This window comes from Xenia sp. Carnegie-2017, unplaced genomic scaffold (assembly GCF_021976095.1).
Source record: "Xenia sp. Carnegie-2017 unplaced genomic scaffold, XeniaSp_v1 HiC_scaffold_22, whole genome shotgun sequence".
NCBI lineage: Eukaryota > Metazoa > Cnidaria > Anthozoa > Malacalcyonacea > Xeniidae > Xenia > Xenia sp. Carnegie-2017.
This window is the reverse complement of record NW_025813485.1, coordinates 7,201,367-7,219,628: the sequence shown is the minus strand read 5'-3', so window position 1 is coordinate 7,219,628 and position 18,262 is coordinate 7,201,367. Positions and strand designations below refer to the sequence as shown.

Here is an 18,262-nt window from a genome sequence, read left to right as displayed (position 1 = left end):
CGTCACTGTTCTACGTCACTAGGAAGTCATGTGAGATTTTAAAGCAATGCGGACATGAGCAATAACTAAGAACAAAAGAATATAATTGAAATTTCACAATTCATGTCTCACAAATGGCAGAAAGTAGATCATTACCAAAGTTCTTCGCCTCAATTGGTTTATTATAAAATGTTTGAAAGTTTGTTCATTACGCCATGTAGCTGCATTCATAATAGTGTCCATAGAAATATTCAATGCGTTTGCCGCAGAAGTTGATGCAGTTCTAGTACTGTGTGCACTGTAAACCTCAGTATTTATACCAGCATCCTTTAACACGTATTTTAACCATCGGGAAATTGTCGCTAAAGTGACCAAATAATAAGGTTTTTGATAGCTTAATAGGAGATGTCTCGCACTATTTCGTATGGGTGCAGTGGCATTTAGATAATGGGACATGTAATTGAATACACATAACCCAGGCTCTGGTGGATAAGCTCGAAATTCTGAAGGAGCAGCATGCTTACCAGGCTTAGATGTTTTGAGCAATTGGTGCACATGAAAACTATTCGATCTTCTTTCTTCTCCATGTGAGAAATATCCAATGCATGAAGTGTTTGGCATCGCTGACCAGATAATAATGCTAAAAGCATTACTGTTTTTAGTGTTAATGATTTCAAATTGAGAATTTCGAAGGGTGGAGATTTCGAAGATGTTTGAATACCACTGAAACGTCCCAGGTCATGGCATATCTAGGAAGAGCTGGTCTTGCAACAAATACACCTTTAACAAACCTAGCAGCGAATGGATGAGTACCAAACGAGATGCCACTTGGTAGCATTAGGATAGTGGATAAGGCGCTCCTTGCAGTATTAATACCGCTGTGGGATAAACCTTCCTGGTAGAATTTTGTAACAAAATTAATGCCTTCTTCTACAGAGGACACGACAGGATTGATACTGTTTGCGTTGCAATATTGTCGCCAATAGTTAAGGTATGTAGAATATTGGTACCGATCCGCCAAGACTGCTTGATGATCTGAGAAGCCTCTGGTGAAATACCTCTATCAGAGAGGAGTTCCCCGATAAATGGCAAAGTAGTAGCTCCAATTTTGTATTGAAAAGGTGGATTTGATCCGGATGAGCCGGAAGAGTTAAGGTCATTCTTCCTCTAGGTAAAACAACAGGATGCGCTATTAGCATCTGCATTAAAGCTGGCCACCAACTTTGTGTTGGCCAGTGAGGGACTAAGACTAGTCCTGTGCTTTTAACTTGTACTATTTTTGTAACACTTGCAAAATTATGCTAAAAGGCGGGAACGCATAAAATGTATAATTGGCCCACGATATCGTAAAGGCGTTGACAGCTATAACATACGGGCCAGGTTGGTATGAAACATAGAGTTTCACTTGATTATTCAACCTTGACGCAAGCAAATCAATGTTCGGAGTTACGTTTAGTTTTTGAATGGCACACGTAAACAGAGTCTTGTTCAACTGCCATTCTGTTTCTCTGCGTGATATTCGAGATTCTTGATCTGCAGTGACATTTTGTAATCCTGGAATGTGCACTGCTGTCAACCAAATATCATACGAAATGCAGCATGTCCAGACATTGCATGTCAACTTGTGAATAGACCTTGAGTGGCATGTGCCCATTTGATTAATGCAAGCTACAGCGGTAGTATTATCAATTAATACCTTAAAATGTTGACCTTTTAGTTCTGAAAAAAACGACTCAAGTGCAAACAATACTGCAAGAATCTCCAAATAGTTCATATGATTGGAAGCCTCCAAGGGCGTCCAGTTGCCCCCAGCACATACAACATTTAGGGAGCAGCCCCACTTGTCAACGATGCAACATTAGTTTGGCATTTGCTAGGTTCATTGTGAGTAATTTGCCTGTATGTCGTGCATATTGATGACTGCCGCCATCGTAAATCATGTATGGCCGCTGAAGACAGGGTCATTGTCTTGTCAAAATTACCCGGTTTAACTTAAGGGCATCGCTTTTATCCATTTCCAGCCAGCAATAATGCAACTGACCGTACATTACGCCCGGGAGACTCGAAGTGCGAGTGCCCAAAACCCGAGAAACATCCCTCATTTTTGGGTGAGAAGCTTGTAGCAGCTCATGACACATGCGTTTATCTTCTCAGCTCGTTCTGTCGTAACAGATATTCGCATAAGAATTTAGCTTAGTAGGAAACCCAAAGAAGTAATTACTTGTGAGGGAACTAAAACTGACTTATCCGGATGTACGTAAAACCCTACTTTAATAAATAAGAAGATGGTATTTAGAATATTCCGAACACATGAAGCATATGTGTCAGCCAAGTATCACCAAGTATCAGCCAAGTATCATCAATAAATCCAACCGAAATATGTCCTTTTTGACGTAAATTTGAAAAAACAGGTTTGAGGAGTTTTGTAAATTTTCTTGGGCAGATGGCTAGGCTGTTAGGAAAACAGACAAATTTATATAGTTGCCCTCTACACCAAAATTTGAGGAATTTTTGATATGCTGGATGAATAGGTACGGAATAGTAAGCATCTTTGAGATCTATGGATGCCATGAAACAATTTGGTTTCATAAGCCTAATAGCTGACCAAACACACTCCATTTTAAAATGGTGATATCTGACATGCCTGTTTAAGGATTTTGGATTAAGAATCATGCGAAAAGAACCGTCTTTTTTGGGACAAGTGAAAATTGGAGATACAAATTCCCTGATTCAGGATGAGAAATCTGCAAAACGTCTTTTTTTCGTAATTTGCTAATTTCTAAATCAATATTGTTAATTTCAACCTCGGGTAGCTGTATTTGCTTGGGTAAGGCTCTTTATATCGGAATTGTTGAATAAGCAAAGACGTTTGGTTATTCTGAGTAATTTAAAGTTCTCTGGTACCGCTGGTAATGGTTTTTAAAATGTGAAACAACCGATAATAAAGTCTTTAAAGACAGGCCATGCGCACGAAATATTCTCATCGTAAAACAATTTTTCACACTGAGGTAAAAACATGGCCTGTGTTTTCATAAGCTTTCAGGACAATTTGGGCAAGCGCTTGCCCACAAGAGATCTTTAAAACTTCGATTTTTGCGTTTATGCCTTTTAAAGGGTTGTTTACTTGATCCCGGCTAACCGGGATTCAGCAAGGCCTGTAATGATTTTGGGTCATTGGAAGTAGTCCAAACTTCGAGCGTTAAACTTACAACATTTTCTTAAGCGTCATAAGTCATTTTAGTAGTAGTTAGGAACTCTAACGTTTGTATTAAAGGGCTAGAAAAGAAACATTTGGACTTAATCCCAAACAGGAGCACAGGGTATCTTTGGAGCAACGTACGGAAATCGAATTCCAAAATGGATTACCCATCTACATGCTGACCAGTTATGATTCAGCCTGATAAAGAATCACCAGAAACACTTACAGTCTGTCTCTAGAACACAAGCTTAGAGAGAACATAAGCCCATTGGCTCACCTTCTTGTGAAAACGTATGACGAATTTGATAAAATAACACCGGTGACCGGTCGACCTGACCATCTAAATCATGAGCAAACAAAGAAAAATCTGGAAAAAGCCTCATCAGAAACCAAGGTGTTGGAGAAATCTGATTAAACACACCTACTATATAAAATGAAAGGATGAATGACGATTTCTTTAAGCCAAATCATGCATGAGGAAGATATAAGTGTAGATGCATGAGTTGCTAAGGACAATATAAATCACCTGCTCAACAAGCAATCCGAGTATTGAGAAAACGTCCAACCTGAATGCACCTTCTTCCAAAACTATGAGATTTATTTCAACAATATGTTGTATGGGAATAGGCTTCCGATAAAACGCTTAAAACACAAACTTTTGAATTAGTACAAAGCAACTGTTTTAAATAGCCTAAATCACAGTGAACCCTGAAATATAGCCACAGATGAAACCACATCAAAGTTCAGCCAATCTTCATTGATAAGTTAAGGTCATTTGATATAATTAAAAGCAAAAACTAAATGAACCATCAACTAAATCTTTCTTACAAACGTAAATCTCCGTCGCCTTAGTACACAAATCCATGTTCATGTTGAGCATTATACTGCAGAATTCTAGCACCATAGGCACTTTGAACAAATTTTCAAGACGACGGGAAATATGTGTTCTACCAAACTGACCCAACTCTATTCTAACTATGCAAAAGTTTGTCTTGTAAGTGACACAAAGGAAACAAATCCTTCACAGTGCCTATAGAGAAAAATCAAATAATCTAAATATAATGGAAAGTGCCTAGAGGACTATTTTTAACATCGTAGAAATGGATCATATTTGTCGACGATCATTTCCTCGAGATGAAATAAAATTGGCGAAAATCAGCTTGTAAGATTAGTTTAATTGAGACCGTCACCACTTCGTTAGATAAATATGGAACATAGAAACAAAGCTATATCACTTCAAAAACAAAGAAAATAACCTAAGAAATTTCATTTTCATGGAAGTACAAGAGTAAAATGTCATGACGGGAGAAACAAAACAGTCGATGGCATAAACATTAAGCTTAGGTTTACGGGTAATTGCTTATCGCACACTGTTAAAAAATAATCATTTATATCTCTCTTGGTCATCTACACTAATCAATTAACAATTTTGTAAAAAAGTAATTGTTCTTTCACATTTTTTCATGTTCTTCGCATTTTCTCGTTTTTACATTTTAAAGCATATCGAAAGCGTTTTCAAACATCACGAGCATTGTTTTTCATTTTTTCTTAATCTAGAGTTTGCCAGACCCAAAATTTTACATTGAAAACGACGCAGACGCATTCTTACATTTCTTAAGGATAAGAAAACAATTGATTGCCATCGTAACGTTGTATCTCAAAGCTGCCGAAATCTCTTGGTCGCGTTTGAAATATGATGGATCAAACTATCAGTTACAACACAAAGTTGTTTAACAACACTAACCATTCATTGCCTGAAAGGAAAAATCACAAGAAACAAGTTCAGTCGTCTGTCAGATCCTGATGACAGTTTAACCTATCAGATAAATGCTAGCAATAAGAAAGGATATGAGATTAAGAAGATTCAATAATAAAACCGGTCAGTCCATTTCGAAAATAGAAAAGAAAACTGAAATTTTATACAAACATTTGATATTAACCAAGGCAAATAAATGGCAACTTATGCGCGATTGTGCGGCAAGCAAACTCAGATTACAAGGTCAACTTTTAATTCAATAATCATTCAAAATATTTAACGTGATTTCTGTATCAAAGACCAGCTATCGAATTATCATATGTTATTTGTAGAGTAGGAGGAGGGGGTGATAAGCAAATGCGAGCACATTTTTGTCTACCCATTTGCTTCCAAAAAAGAAAACAAATTATTGAACAAGTGTTAAACAAATTTTAATTACACTCATCATCTCAAACCTAATTTACTAATCATTTGAATACACAACAAGTTAGACAGAATGCATAATAGTTTCATATTTAATAGTAATCGTCCATAAGACTGCCCATGAGAAATTATAATCAAGCCGACAGCTTTTAGTAATTTATAAAACTTAACTACTTAAGTTTAAAATGAACAATCTTGAAATTACTACCTCTTCAATATATTCATGTCCTAATTCTAACTATGCAAATTTTGTCTTGTAAGCGACACAAAGGGAAACAAATCTTCACAGTGCCTATAGAGAAAATCAAATAATCTAAATATACCGGAAAGTGCCCAGAGGACTATTTTAACATCGTGAAAATGGATCATATTTGTCGACGATCATTTCCTCGTGAGATGAAATAAAATTGGCGAAAATCAGTTTGTAAGATTAGTTTAATTGAGACCGTCACCACTTCGTTAGATAAATATGAAACATAGAAACAGCGCTATATCACTTCAAAAACAAAGCAAATAACCTAAGAAATTTCATTTTCATGGAAGCGCAAGAGTAAAATGTCATGACGGAGAAAACAAAACAGTCGATGGCATAAACATTAGCTTAGGTTTGCGGGTAATTCGCTTATCGTACACTGTTAAAATAGTCATTTAATCTCTTGGTCATCTACACTAATCAATAAACATTTGTGTAAAAAGTAATTGTTCTTCACATTTTTTCATGTTCTTCGCATTTTTCTCGTTTTCTTTTCATTTTTAAAGCATATCGAAAGCATTTTTCAAACATTTTTAAAGCATGTTTTCTTCTTCAACTCTAGAGCTAGACCCAAAATTTACATTGAAAACGACGCAGACGACTTCTCACTTGGTGAAGGAAAGAATTTGACGTTTACCTACAACGTTACGTCTTATCCTGCTGCCGATATCTTTTGGTGGCGTTTTAAATATGATGGATCCAACTATCAGTTACTAACACGCCCATGAACAACACTGCGAATATCATGACGGACAAGAAAAATTACAAGAAACAAGTTCGAAGTAAAGTCTGTCAGATTCCCTGATGACAGTTTATCTTATCAGATAAAGCAATGTAAAGGAAATGAGATTAAGAAGATTTCAATAAAAAACTAGGTCAGTCCTGTTTCATTTACAAAGAATATAAAACTGAAATTTTAGCGTAAAAACATTTGCATACAAACGAAAGGCAAATAAATGGCATTTGTACATTATGCGCCCTTGTGCAAGCAAAACTCAGATTAGAAGGTCAACTTTTAATTCAATAACGGTTTCGACATTCCAAAGAAAAATTACCAAAAAAACATAGCTATTTAGGTTGTTTTGAAATGTATCATACTCAAAGATTAAGCTTGAGTCATGCATAATATAAAGATCAGTTTTCGTTTTTACATTTATTTTTTCAGTTGTACCTGAAATTGACATTAAAGACACAAAAAGATTTTTAAAGAAAGGATTTTCGGTCCTAAACTGTACGTTGAAGAAGAAATTTGACCTACAAGAAGTAACCTTCAAATGGTACATGTGCCAATCTGATATCTGTCATGATCATAAGAACGATGGAATATATTTCATCAAACTATTCTTTAACAGTGAAGAAGAGGGCAGGTATCGCTGTACTGCCAACAATAGCGGTGAAATAGATACATCACCAATAATAACAGTTACAAATCCAAACCAAAACCAACAGGTAAGCCTTTCATTAATATCGACCGTTGAAATCTGTGCATCGGCACATTGTCTCACTTTATCTTCATTACGATTTCTGCATACATATATCAAAGCAATTGTGTTAAATTAATGCAAAATTATCAAGACTTTCATAAAATTTTACAGTTGAACGAAAACCATTTCAACAAAAGAGTATAAGTACTGAGCAAGGTAATTTTATACAGTAGCATCAAAACCTATAATTTAAATAAAATCTTTATTGCTCGCAAACAACTGTTGATACATTTAACCACATCGTAAGTGACTTTTATTTGTCAAGTTTCACATTTGTCAAGTGGCAATGGACAGAAGAAAAATGATGATGTTGGTCATACTATAGGCATCCTCACTCTTGTCATTTTGCTCATTACTCTTATGTATTGTACAAAAGGAAGAAAATTTACGGTGGTTTTATCTCCTTTCTTATCCTCCATTGCCTGACTACATTGAAAAGATTGATATGAATGGAGATACACGAGCAAATACAAAGTCTTCCATTCATACCAGAATGGAGTTTCAAGAGAAAGAATAAAATTCAGTAAGTTATTTTGAACTTAATTTTATCTCACACTATGTCTGCATTTAGTCACATGTCTTGTTTTCAATAACTAAAGTAATGGGCGTTGTTCTCATGAGCGACAACTTTTTAAATTTATCATGTGATATACTCACATCTTTGTTCTGTAATATTGATGTTTTATGCAGTAAATGAACTTGGGTCTGGTGAATTTGGGGTGGTTTGGCTTGCAGAAGCAATCGGTATCTCAGCATTTCGTCCAAGAGACATCCTGAGAGAGAAAGGAAGTCGAAGAAGATTTTCATTTTTTAACAGAATGGTCAAAAGAAACAGTTACGTGTACAGCAGAGAAGTTACAAAAGTTGCTGTGAAGAAAATCAAAGGTTTCGCTGTTATAAACATTTCCATGAAGATTATTATTCATAATTCTATGTTTCATTGCATGGTTTTAATGAAAAATATACGATTGAGCAAACAGATAAAAATTAATAAGTTTTTGAATACAAGCAGAAGGAATTTACTTTTTTCCAGGTGGCATTTTTATATACAATTTAAAGACTTTGTGTATACGATACCCTGCCTGCAAGTTAAAACCTAGTAAAACTATTATTTGAAATATTATCAGTCTTTATAATTATATGGCAAGTTGGGTTTTGCAAAAAAAAGGTCGGTTTTTCTTTTGTTGATCGTAAGCATATATCAACATTTAAGATTAATAACCTTGATAGCCAAGTCTCAGTTTTAATTTAATGATTTTCCTTAGATGATGGGATCGAAACAAACTCATTGATTTGCAGTCAGAGTTGAAAATATTGATTCATGTTGGCGAAAATGAAAACATTGTAAACATATTAGGAGCTTGTACAAAAGGTTGTTTATATTTTAAAGGGTATTTGTTGAGCACTAATAACCATTCACACTTTTGAGGCTGATTATTGAACTAAACAATAATGGGAAAAATATACGTTCATTTCCTAAATGGAGTGAAGTTACGTAATTTAAGTAAAGAATTATGATTGAAAATGAAAAGTCATGTTCACACATGAGAAAGTTCCTTCACATAATGGTTTAAAAATATCCCAACGAATAACGATGTGACGAAAAGAACTTAGAGAGTTGCCTTTTGGGAAACTACATGTATGTGCATCCACTGAGAAAGATTTTTGCTTAAATTATTTGATTATAGGTGAAAGAACAAGTTTGTGTATCATTACGGAGTTCTGTGAACACGGAAATCTTCGTCAATTTCTCCGTGACAGTCGAAACAGATACAATCAAGACAAGGAATACATGATGAACGATTTATCACTAGATTTTGGACCACAAAATCTGATTCAATGGGCGTATCATATATACAAGGCATGGAATTCTTAATATCCAGGAAGGTATAATAATATAAACCTACACCTGGGCAAGGAGGTATTGTAGGTATGATAGCTTTGTATGTATATATTGTGTTAATGATGGAGTAGAACGGACAAATAGCGATAGCTTAAAGGAAGAGAAAGAAATGAGCAAAATCACGAGAGATTTTGAACAAAGACGAACGTGCCAGTTTATATTTCTGGGTTCTTCAACTGTACAATTCTAAGCTTAAGATTTTCATTTGCAAGCATTAGCAAACTTAAAGATAAAGGCTCAATCGAAGTCAAGTTGTCGAATACTCGTTTAAAGATAGTTTTGTTCGTCTCTATGGGTGTTAAATAAGATTTTTGTTGCTTTGTTTGAAATTAGATGTACATAACGTACTGCGTGACCGTTGAAAATAAGACAACATAAAATAACTAACAAACACTACAGGTTTTCACTACAGAGTTCAACTGAAAGAGTTTACAGAGAATTTTATTTCAATATGACGAATTTCAAAATAAATTTGTTTTGTTAAACTAATAGATCATTCACTGACCTAGCTGCTCGTAACATTCTACTTGGTATAGGTTACATAGCCAAAGTTGGAGACTTTGGCTTGGCAAGAGATATTTACAAGTATCAAGTTTACACGAAGAACACACCGGTTAGTCATTTGAATCACTAGCTTTTGTGCGATCTTTTGGCATTATTCTTCAGTTCATGATAACAACCCTTGATGATAGGGATTACTTCCTTTGAAGTGGATGGCAATTGAGTCAATCAAGGATTCTGTTTACACGGAGAAGTCTGATATGTATGATTTGCTTATATAAAATGTCATATATTTTCACTTTTTTAAGTTTACTAACAATTCTACATAATTGATTTAGGTGGTCGTTTGGAGTAGTTTTATTTGAACTGTTTACCCTAGGTAAGCTTCTATAAACACGTAAGAGAAAAATAACGACAAATAGTAAAATTTAATAATGACTGATGATGGAAACTAGTGAAACTCTTAAGGGCGATTACAACTAAAACAAAAATTTGTATGCTGAGCGTACAAGAGGGGTAGCCTGGCGTACTTGTTTTCATCCCCTCATAAATAGGCTTGCCACAAAACAAAACAGTGGCGACGTCCTGAAGAAATTTCACAAATTTAAAAGATTAACTCAATGTTCAACGATTTATCTTTGAAACGTTTTGTGAGGAAGTCGTTCACTCACGAGAAATCGAACGCATGTTTACTTTCCTAAGTATTGAAAATATTGACAATACAATATTGTCAATATATAAATTAGAGCCAAACAGATCGTTTTTAAGAAACCCACAACCGCTTAGTTGTATACTATTTATTTGAAAATCGTGGACTTTCTTCTTGATTCAAGACATCTTTAGATGAAAGAGATTATGATACTAGGATGTATATACAAAATGAGATTTAAAGCTAAATTTTAGATGTTTAAATGTTTGAAAAGGGCATGAGCGTGACTACCCACAAAATCATTCTCGGTTCAAATAAGTGTTGCTTGTACAACATGATTTAAACCTTCAAATGTCTTTCAGGTGGGACACCGTATCCCGGCTTACATGTCAGTGAAGTATATGCCCATTTGCTTAACGGAAATCGAATGGTGCCACCCATCAACTGTCCTGACATCATGTAAGAAAATATTTAATACATCATTCGTCAGTCTTTCACAATATTTCAAAGATATAATGAAAAACTATGGTCCATGCGTCAATAAAGCAATTTTGTTGCTAAGTATACAATTATTTACAATTACATTTACAATTACATTTAACAATTACATTACGATTCGACATTTCTATGTGGTAATAGTTGATGAGGGCGAAGCCCCAATCATTTTTCGCATCATAGAAATTGAGAGAGTACTCTAAATGTTTTAGTAGAGTCATAATAGTATTCATAAACAAAAGTGAAGGTAGTAATAGTTCTTTAACATTTTACACATTTCTATTGTTACATATTGTTTATACCAAAAAGCGAGGACCCTTGCTCAATACATGGTTAGTTATTTTAATTTTATTTTATTTTAATTTTATCTTAGCGTTCTATTAAGTGGCAACTTAGTCGTATCTAGAATTACTTTCTTAAGTAAACGCACACCAAGGTCGGCAGCCAGATTTTTCTACTCGCATCAATTTCTGCTACTCGCATCAATTTTCAATTGTGAGTAGCAAGACAATCAAATTAAAGTATTTGCTATAGAGTACTATTATGATTTTATATATATTCAGTGTTCTAAAGAGGAGGTAATCTGACTTCAATCAGCTGGTGTGCATAAATTACTAAATAATTTAACGTGATTTCTTCATATCAGGAAAGACAAGTATTCCAGCTATCGAATATCATGTTATTTGTAGAGTATAGAGGGAGGGGGGTGATAAGCAAATGCGAGCACGTTTTAAAATCTACCTCGTATTTTATTTAAAAGAAACACCATAAACAACTTTAATATTAATACACTCATCATCCTCTCAAACCTAATTACACACAATCATTTGAAATGTTACAAACTTCTGCCAGTGCAGGCTGACTTGTTAGACAGAATGCAATAGTTTCATACGTTTAATAGTAACTACTCTCATAAGACTGTTCAAGAGAGAATTATAATCAAGCCGACAGCTTTAGTAATTTCTAACAACTTAACTACTTAAGTTTAACAATGAACAATCTTGAACATTAGCTACTCTTCATATGTCCTAATTTTACAGTTTTATTGTTAAGTGGTTTTTTAAGGTGTAGGGGTTGGGGGAGGGGTGGGAGGACTTTAAATATAGATTCTCGTGTCTAAGTCAAGATTATTATTCATACAAAAAATTCTTTTAAAGCATAATCGGTTAGATTCTGATGACGATGATAAATAGAACTGAAATAAAGTGGATATGAATGTGAATCAACTTTATATATTTGCAGTGCTGATTTGATGAAGAAATGTTGGATTGAAAATCCACAACTTCGTCCAACATTTCAAGAAGCGAAAAAAATGGTAGAAAAAAATGTCCCGACAATTTCATCCATTGAAAAAGTGAAGGTAAATTATGTGATACAACAACGAACTACATTAAAAAATGGTTGATGAAAGATAGCATTTAGTTTCTTCATGTAGCGTTCTACCATATGAATATCTTAGCAAAGATTTTAAAATCAGCTTCATAATGTGTATTACTGAAATGAATGCTGATGAATGCTGATGGTAATCTGTTACAAATTTTGATAAGGATATCCTATCACAACGATAAAATGTTTGAAACGTCAAAAGATGTGCTGAGTTAAGACTGCCTGTTAGAATTGTAATCTTAATCGGGTGACAGCTCGTGTTCAGGCGGGCGGTTGTTTATCAATAAGTTGTAGTTTGCACACGGAACCTTTACAACTTTTTGATCACAAACACTTTAATTTATCAAAAACGAGTGCCAAGTCCGTGTGTGATGATAACGAACCGCAGGCCGATGAAAAGAGCCTGAGAGTAACTAGATCAGCTCCTGCGCTTAGCGTGAAGTCGCGGTATGACTGGGCTAGAAAGGAATAAACTACACCTGCGATCGGAGCAACTAAAACAGAAGCAGTTGTTAGAGCGAGAGGCTCGTGTCGTTGAGCTAGAAATTGCAAACATAAATTTGAGTTGGAAGAGAAACAAGTGTTGTCAGAGCTTGCCGAAAGAAAAGAGCTGTTGGACATGGAAGCCAGGCTAGCGGAGGCTGAAGTTGACGAGCCTTTCGAAACTGACAGCGAGAAATGTTCTGAAGCAGGTTTTAATGAGATGCGTGAAGCAGAAGTACGCGAATTTCGAAGTGAGGGATTACGTGAAGCAGATAATTTCAAATATTACGATCGGTTATGTAAAGCCATGGTCGAGCTAAGAGAGTTTATGAATCGTTGTTTTGTGAAGAAATAAGTCGCAGTGAATTGCTTGAAAGAATAAGATGTCGATATGGGAAGCAACACAACATCTACGTTTCATCATCAAGTAATTCATGTACTGATAGTCAACGTAGCAATCTACGAGTTATGTTACATAATCCAAATTATGATGACTACATAACCTAAAAAGATTGGTATGAATATCAATAAGAGGCAAGTTGTACTAATACAAACATTCACCAGCAAGGTTTCTTAGGAACCCAATACAAAATACCCTTCCCAACCATGCGAGTCATCCTGTCACTAAAGATGAGCAGTCGTAAGCACAAGCTGAAACATACCATATTCCAACATTCCAAGACCATCAGAATCTAAATCTACAGGTGCTCAGACTGGTCATTGCAGAAAGACCAATAACATTAACATTCCAAACTTGGAGGGTCCTGAAGTAACGATACTTATCGGGACAGACGGAAGTAACTGGAAACTGGAAGAAAGGAGAGGTAGGGAATCATATGCGATAAGAACACCTTTAGGATGGTCGGTTGCTGGAATAATGAAGCGAATTACTCGTAATGAAATTAGTAGTTTCTGTGTTTGGATCGGTGACAAATATAAAATAAAAAAGGTTGATCAGATGTTCAATTTTCATTTCAGCCAATCACTATATGATGAAGAGCAAGCAATGTCTCAAGAAGATATAAAATCATACCAGATGATGGTCAATTCAGTTAAAGTTGTGAACAATCACTATCAACTCGATTTAACATTTCGAGAGAGAACGCCGTTTCCAGATAATCGACCTATGGTCAAAAGGAGAATGACGTCTCTCAAATTGTGCTTTAGAAAGGATAAGGGGCTACACAAAAAATACACATCAGGAATTAGCAAAAACTCAATTAAAGGTTATGCAGCCAAAGTCCCGGCTACGGTTAAAGGCTATACCTCGATTGGAGTCAACCGCTGCTGTAGTTGTTGCCAGACAACATCGAAAAATCCAAGAAGAGCTCGGCATAGATATTCATAAGGTCATATTTTGGACAGATTCAACATGCGTCCTTTAATACATCAAGAATGAAGCCAGCCGTTTTAAGAGTTTCATGGTTAATACAATCGGAACTATCCATGAGATATTAAGCCCTTCACAATGACGTTACCTGACTAGCGAGGTAAACCCAACAGATTATGCATCAGGAGGTCTCAGTCCCAGTGAAGATGTAAAGGTCAAGCACTGGATACATGGACCAAGATTTCTTTATGAGAACGAAATAAGATGACCTGAGTCGTCAAAATCCACTTCTAAACACCAAGAGCAATTGAAGTGGAAGAGATCGGCCGAACTATTCGAAGCCATTGTAAGCAAGGCTCAACCATTAGATTAGTTCATTCAGCACTTCTTGTAGTGGAATCATCTTTTGTTTTGTACAGCATGGCTAATTCGCTTCATGCACTACCAACGATTTCTTGTTTTTAAAAAATGTGATAAAAGAAGATCTCACACATTCCGGTGGTTTAGTTAATGGGGCCGGAGCTGCACGTCTTACTGTCGTAGAAATGGAGTAGGCTAAAGTAATCCTCTTGCGACATGTCCAACCACAGTATTTTCCACAGGAAGTGAAGAATTTCCAATGTTTGTCTAGAGTTATCTTAATCGCGTTGCTGCTCTTCAAAGGAAATGATGGCTTTTGAGAGTGGTGGTAGATCAGAAAAATTGGATCTTCACTTCAACGCAAAGCTCACCCTATCATCGCTTCAAAGAAACATCGTATTGTGGACTGCACTATCAAACATGTCCATGAGAAAAACAGGCACATGGGGGTTCGAGTTGTTCTCGCTGCAGTTCAAAAAAATTTAGGATAATCAAAGGCAGTTTGAGGATTCGTTGGATTGTCTCTTAAGCCATTGCCGCACACATTACTCTTGATAGAAGATCTTCCGAGCACGTCTGTGGATTCTGAGTACACATTTTCAGCGACGGGAGTCGATTATTTTGTTCCGTTGGTGGTAAAGCAGGGCAGTAGTCACTTGAAAAGACAGTGCGATTATCCGTTCTAGAAATAAGAGCTGTTCACATTAAAGTTTCAAATACCCTATACTGAGTCGTTCCTTTGTTCCTTTACTCGATTTTACAGCACGAAGAGTTTCTCCAAAAGACATACATAACGACGACAGGACTAATTTTGTTGGATCAAATGCAATCTTGAAAGAGGAGTTTGAGAAATTAAGATGTGAAGAGTCACAAAGAAGATTTGTAAGCGGTTGTGCAGGAGAAGACGACCAGGCATTTTAATCCGCCAATAGCAAGCCACACAGGTGGAGTTTGGGACAATATGATATGATCAATCCGTAAGATTCTGACGGCGTTAGTCAGTGAGCAGACAATTGACAACGGCACTTTAAGAACGTTCCTAACTGAAGTAGAAAGAATTATCCACGATCGACCTCTTCTTCACTATTGTGGCACAGGCCTTGATGAGTCAGATGCTTTGAAGCCTAGTAAGCTGTTGTTGTTGTGTTCCAATACGCGTGCTGCACCTAAAGTGTTTGTGGATGGCGATCATTGCAGCCGGTTTTAGACAAGTACAGCTGTTAGCTAATGCACTTTGAAAGCGTTGGATTGCTGAGTACATTCCGATACTCCATAAAAGACGGAGGTGACTGGCAAGTAGGTAACTTAAAACTCAATGATCTCGTCCTGATAGTAGATAAAGATTATTCACTAGAACGTTGGCCGATGGCTATAGTGACAGAGGTGAACCCAGATGAAAATAGAATAGTACGACGAGTAACGTTACGAACCATAAATGCAACCTATCGTAGAAGTATTCACCAACTATGTCTCTTGGAGGAAGGCGAAAAATTCGGGGGTGAAATGTAAAGATGTTTGTCTTATCGAGTTTTGTTAGTGCTATAAGTACAGATATTTATGGTAACGATCTTATTCGATTGGCGCCTGTGTTAGATCTGTTGCCTCAATCGGGTGGCCGCCGTGTCCAGACGCTTTTTAAGTGTGGTTAATGTCATCAATTTGGCAAATTACTTGCATTTGAGTCCTACCTACCGAAGATCATTTTTGGAAATGAAAAATGGTTGCTTTGTAGGACGAGAGATGGCAAGATGATTTGGGAAACAACTTGTGTTTTCCCAATGGTAGACAACTTTAAATATCATTAATGAAAGAAACACAATGAAACGCTTGCGCTGATTGGTGCATTGCTGAGTTTGCAATGACCTGTGCAAACCGATATGAGCTTGATCAAACAAATTAATTAAGTAATTAATCGAATAAATGTTAAAGGAAAAATTAAAACATTTGTTTTAAATTATCTGTTTCGTATTTTTGCTATTTTATAAAAGAAGTAGAAGATGTCGTTTTTATGTTTCCATTGGCTCATCAAACCTTGCACTGATCTCGTTCTCCAAAACGTCTCCTAAATTTGAATGAGCGCAACACAGACCATTTACTTCAAATGCTTAAAAAATAATTATTTTTTATGATTCTAGGATTTGGAAAATTATGAACAAAATCAGAACATATCGACAAAAATGTCGCAGTCAGAAGCAGAAATTAAATTATTAAAGAAAATGAAGAGATTCCAATGGCTTAACCAATGGTTCAAACCTTGACTTCACATTCATAAAAATTGAGCTTAGATCTATGACAAATTCAATATATTGACTTATATAGCCTGGATGGTATTCACAATGTATTTCAAAGAATGAGCATATTTTAACGCTGTGTGTCCACACTTGTAAAATAAGAAGATATATTTGAAATCAAGTCTTTATCCAAGCACTTTTTGCTTTTCAATTGGAAAACTTTGCAGAAATGTAGAAGTTTTATTTAAATTGTTGTGTACTTTTGATTAGAACCAAGGGCAGAAGAATGTACTGGGCTGCTCACCAATAATATAAAATGGGGGTGCTAAGCCCCCCAACAAATATTCCATTGTAACAAAGAGCTTTTCAATATTCTTCACAAACCAGTCCTTGTTTGACAGGGGAATACATATTAGATTCTCTCATACTGTCTTTCTCTCTCATAGAGAATGAAGTATTTAATGGACAGTATTTAATTTTCCTGAATCTCTGACTAAAATTTTGCTCAGAGGATAAGAATGACCCTACCAACGCTTTTTCAATTCAGCCCCACACAAAACCAAAATCATCTACTGCCAATGTCTGGAACACTATATCCGGTCAATAACCAAGTGGTTATACCAAGTTATAAATATTCTGCTAATTATAACATGTTGCAATGAAAAGTAAAGCCTCAATTACATAAGAGAAGTCAAAAGACAATATTCTGGTTTCTTTGAGAGGGCCCTAAATTTTGTCAAACATATTACAATTGAAAACATGATAACAAAAATTCATAACAGTATTTAAATGTTTACTTTACTGAAACTAAAATGACAGCACAATATATTCATAACACAAAGAATAAGTCCACTGAACTTCAGTGACTGAACATCAAACAATCTCATTTATAAAATCAAAGACTTCAGTGACAGTAAATAATTTCCATTTGCTTCACACTGAAGACCATTTAGAAAAATGCAATTATGCATTTCAACCCATGTACACTTTTAGACAAACACGGTGCATGTGTCGGAGTTGTGTGTTGTTTGATTTTTAGTATTTTTATTGAAATGTATTTACAACAGAAATACCAGCAGCAGCTGAATATGACACTGTATCTACTTCATTTACCAGACACAATCTTAAGTTCATAACGTTTTGGGTAAAACAAACATGATAGAGAGCTTGAAACTAGTGTCAAATCCTAAATCTGGGAGAAAAGCTCGAATTTAGATCCATATAGCATTTGGGTTGAATAAAAATTTTTAATATTTACAACTAAAATGATTTAATGGTCATGCACCAGCACTTATGAAAACCAATTTTGAAAAATGAACAAATGTGGCAATGTCATTTCACCAGATAGGAAAACACATGGGATGAAAAATAAAATTTGAGCCTCATCATCCCTAATTTCAGAACAATTAACAATTTTGTTTACATTAGGTGGAGATATATATCCATCCTCCTGAACACACTTGTTATATTTCGCTGTAATGAGAGTTGAGATCCATAACAGCCAAGTCTGAAATTCCGTCAATATTTGTACATTTACAACTTTACCAGGAACCACAAGACTTTAAACTATATTGTGTCTAGTTTTGAGGCAATGAAGTGTCTTTATTTTAGACATTTTGTACCTGTGCTTTCTGCCATATTTGCTTTTAGTGTCGTTCGCTTTTCTCTCGTTCACTCTGTTCAATAAATTTCGCTGTTTGAATTTATTCCTTCTACCATGATGGCAGTAATACTTTGTAAACTCCTAATCGTAAAATGAACACATTCAAAGCTGCTTAAAAAGGAAAACTTCCGCGTGCGCCTTTAAGATCGACGCCTAAGGACAAAATG

General features: G+C 35.5%; 1 protein-coding gene and 1 long non-coding RNA gene across 2 annotated transcripts; both read left to right on the top strand.

The window, feature by feature from the left end:
• Positions 1-7,169: 7,169 nt before the first annotated feature.
• Positions 7,170-7,390, top strand: LOC124445885. The gene is made up of 2 exons (XR_006948293.1): positions 7,170-7,250; positions 7,360-7,390. It is a non-coding gene; the product is annotated as an uncharacterized LOC124445885 (long non-coding RNA).
• Positions 7,391-9,505: 2,115 nt separating this feature from the next.
• Positions 9,506-16,459, top strand: LOC124447242 (tyrosine-protein kinase receptor Tie-1-like). The gene is made up of 6 exons (XM_046998138.1): positions 9,506-9,610; positions 9,690-9,760; positions 9,837-9,877; positions 10,510-10,606; positions 11,885-12,002; positions 16,337-16,459. The coding sequence occupies exons 2-6, from the start codon at positions 9,711-9,713 to the stop codon at positions 16,457-16,459; spliced, it is 429 nt and encodes a 142-aa protein (XP_046854094.1). The 5' UTR covers positions 9,506-9,610; positions 9,690-9,710.
• Positions 16,460-18,262: the final 1,803 nt, after the last annotated feature.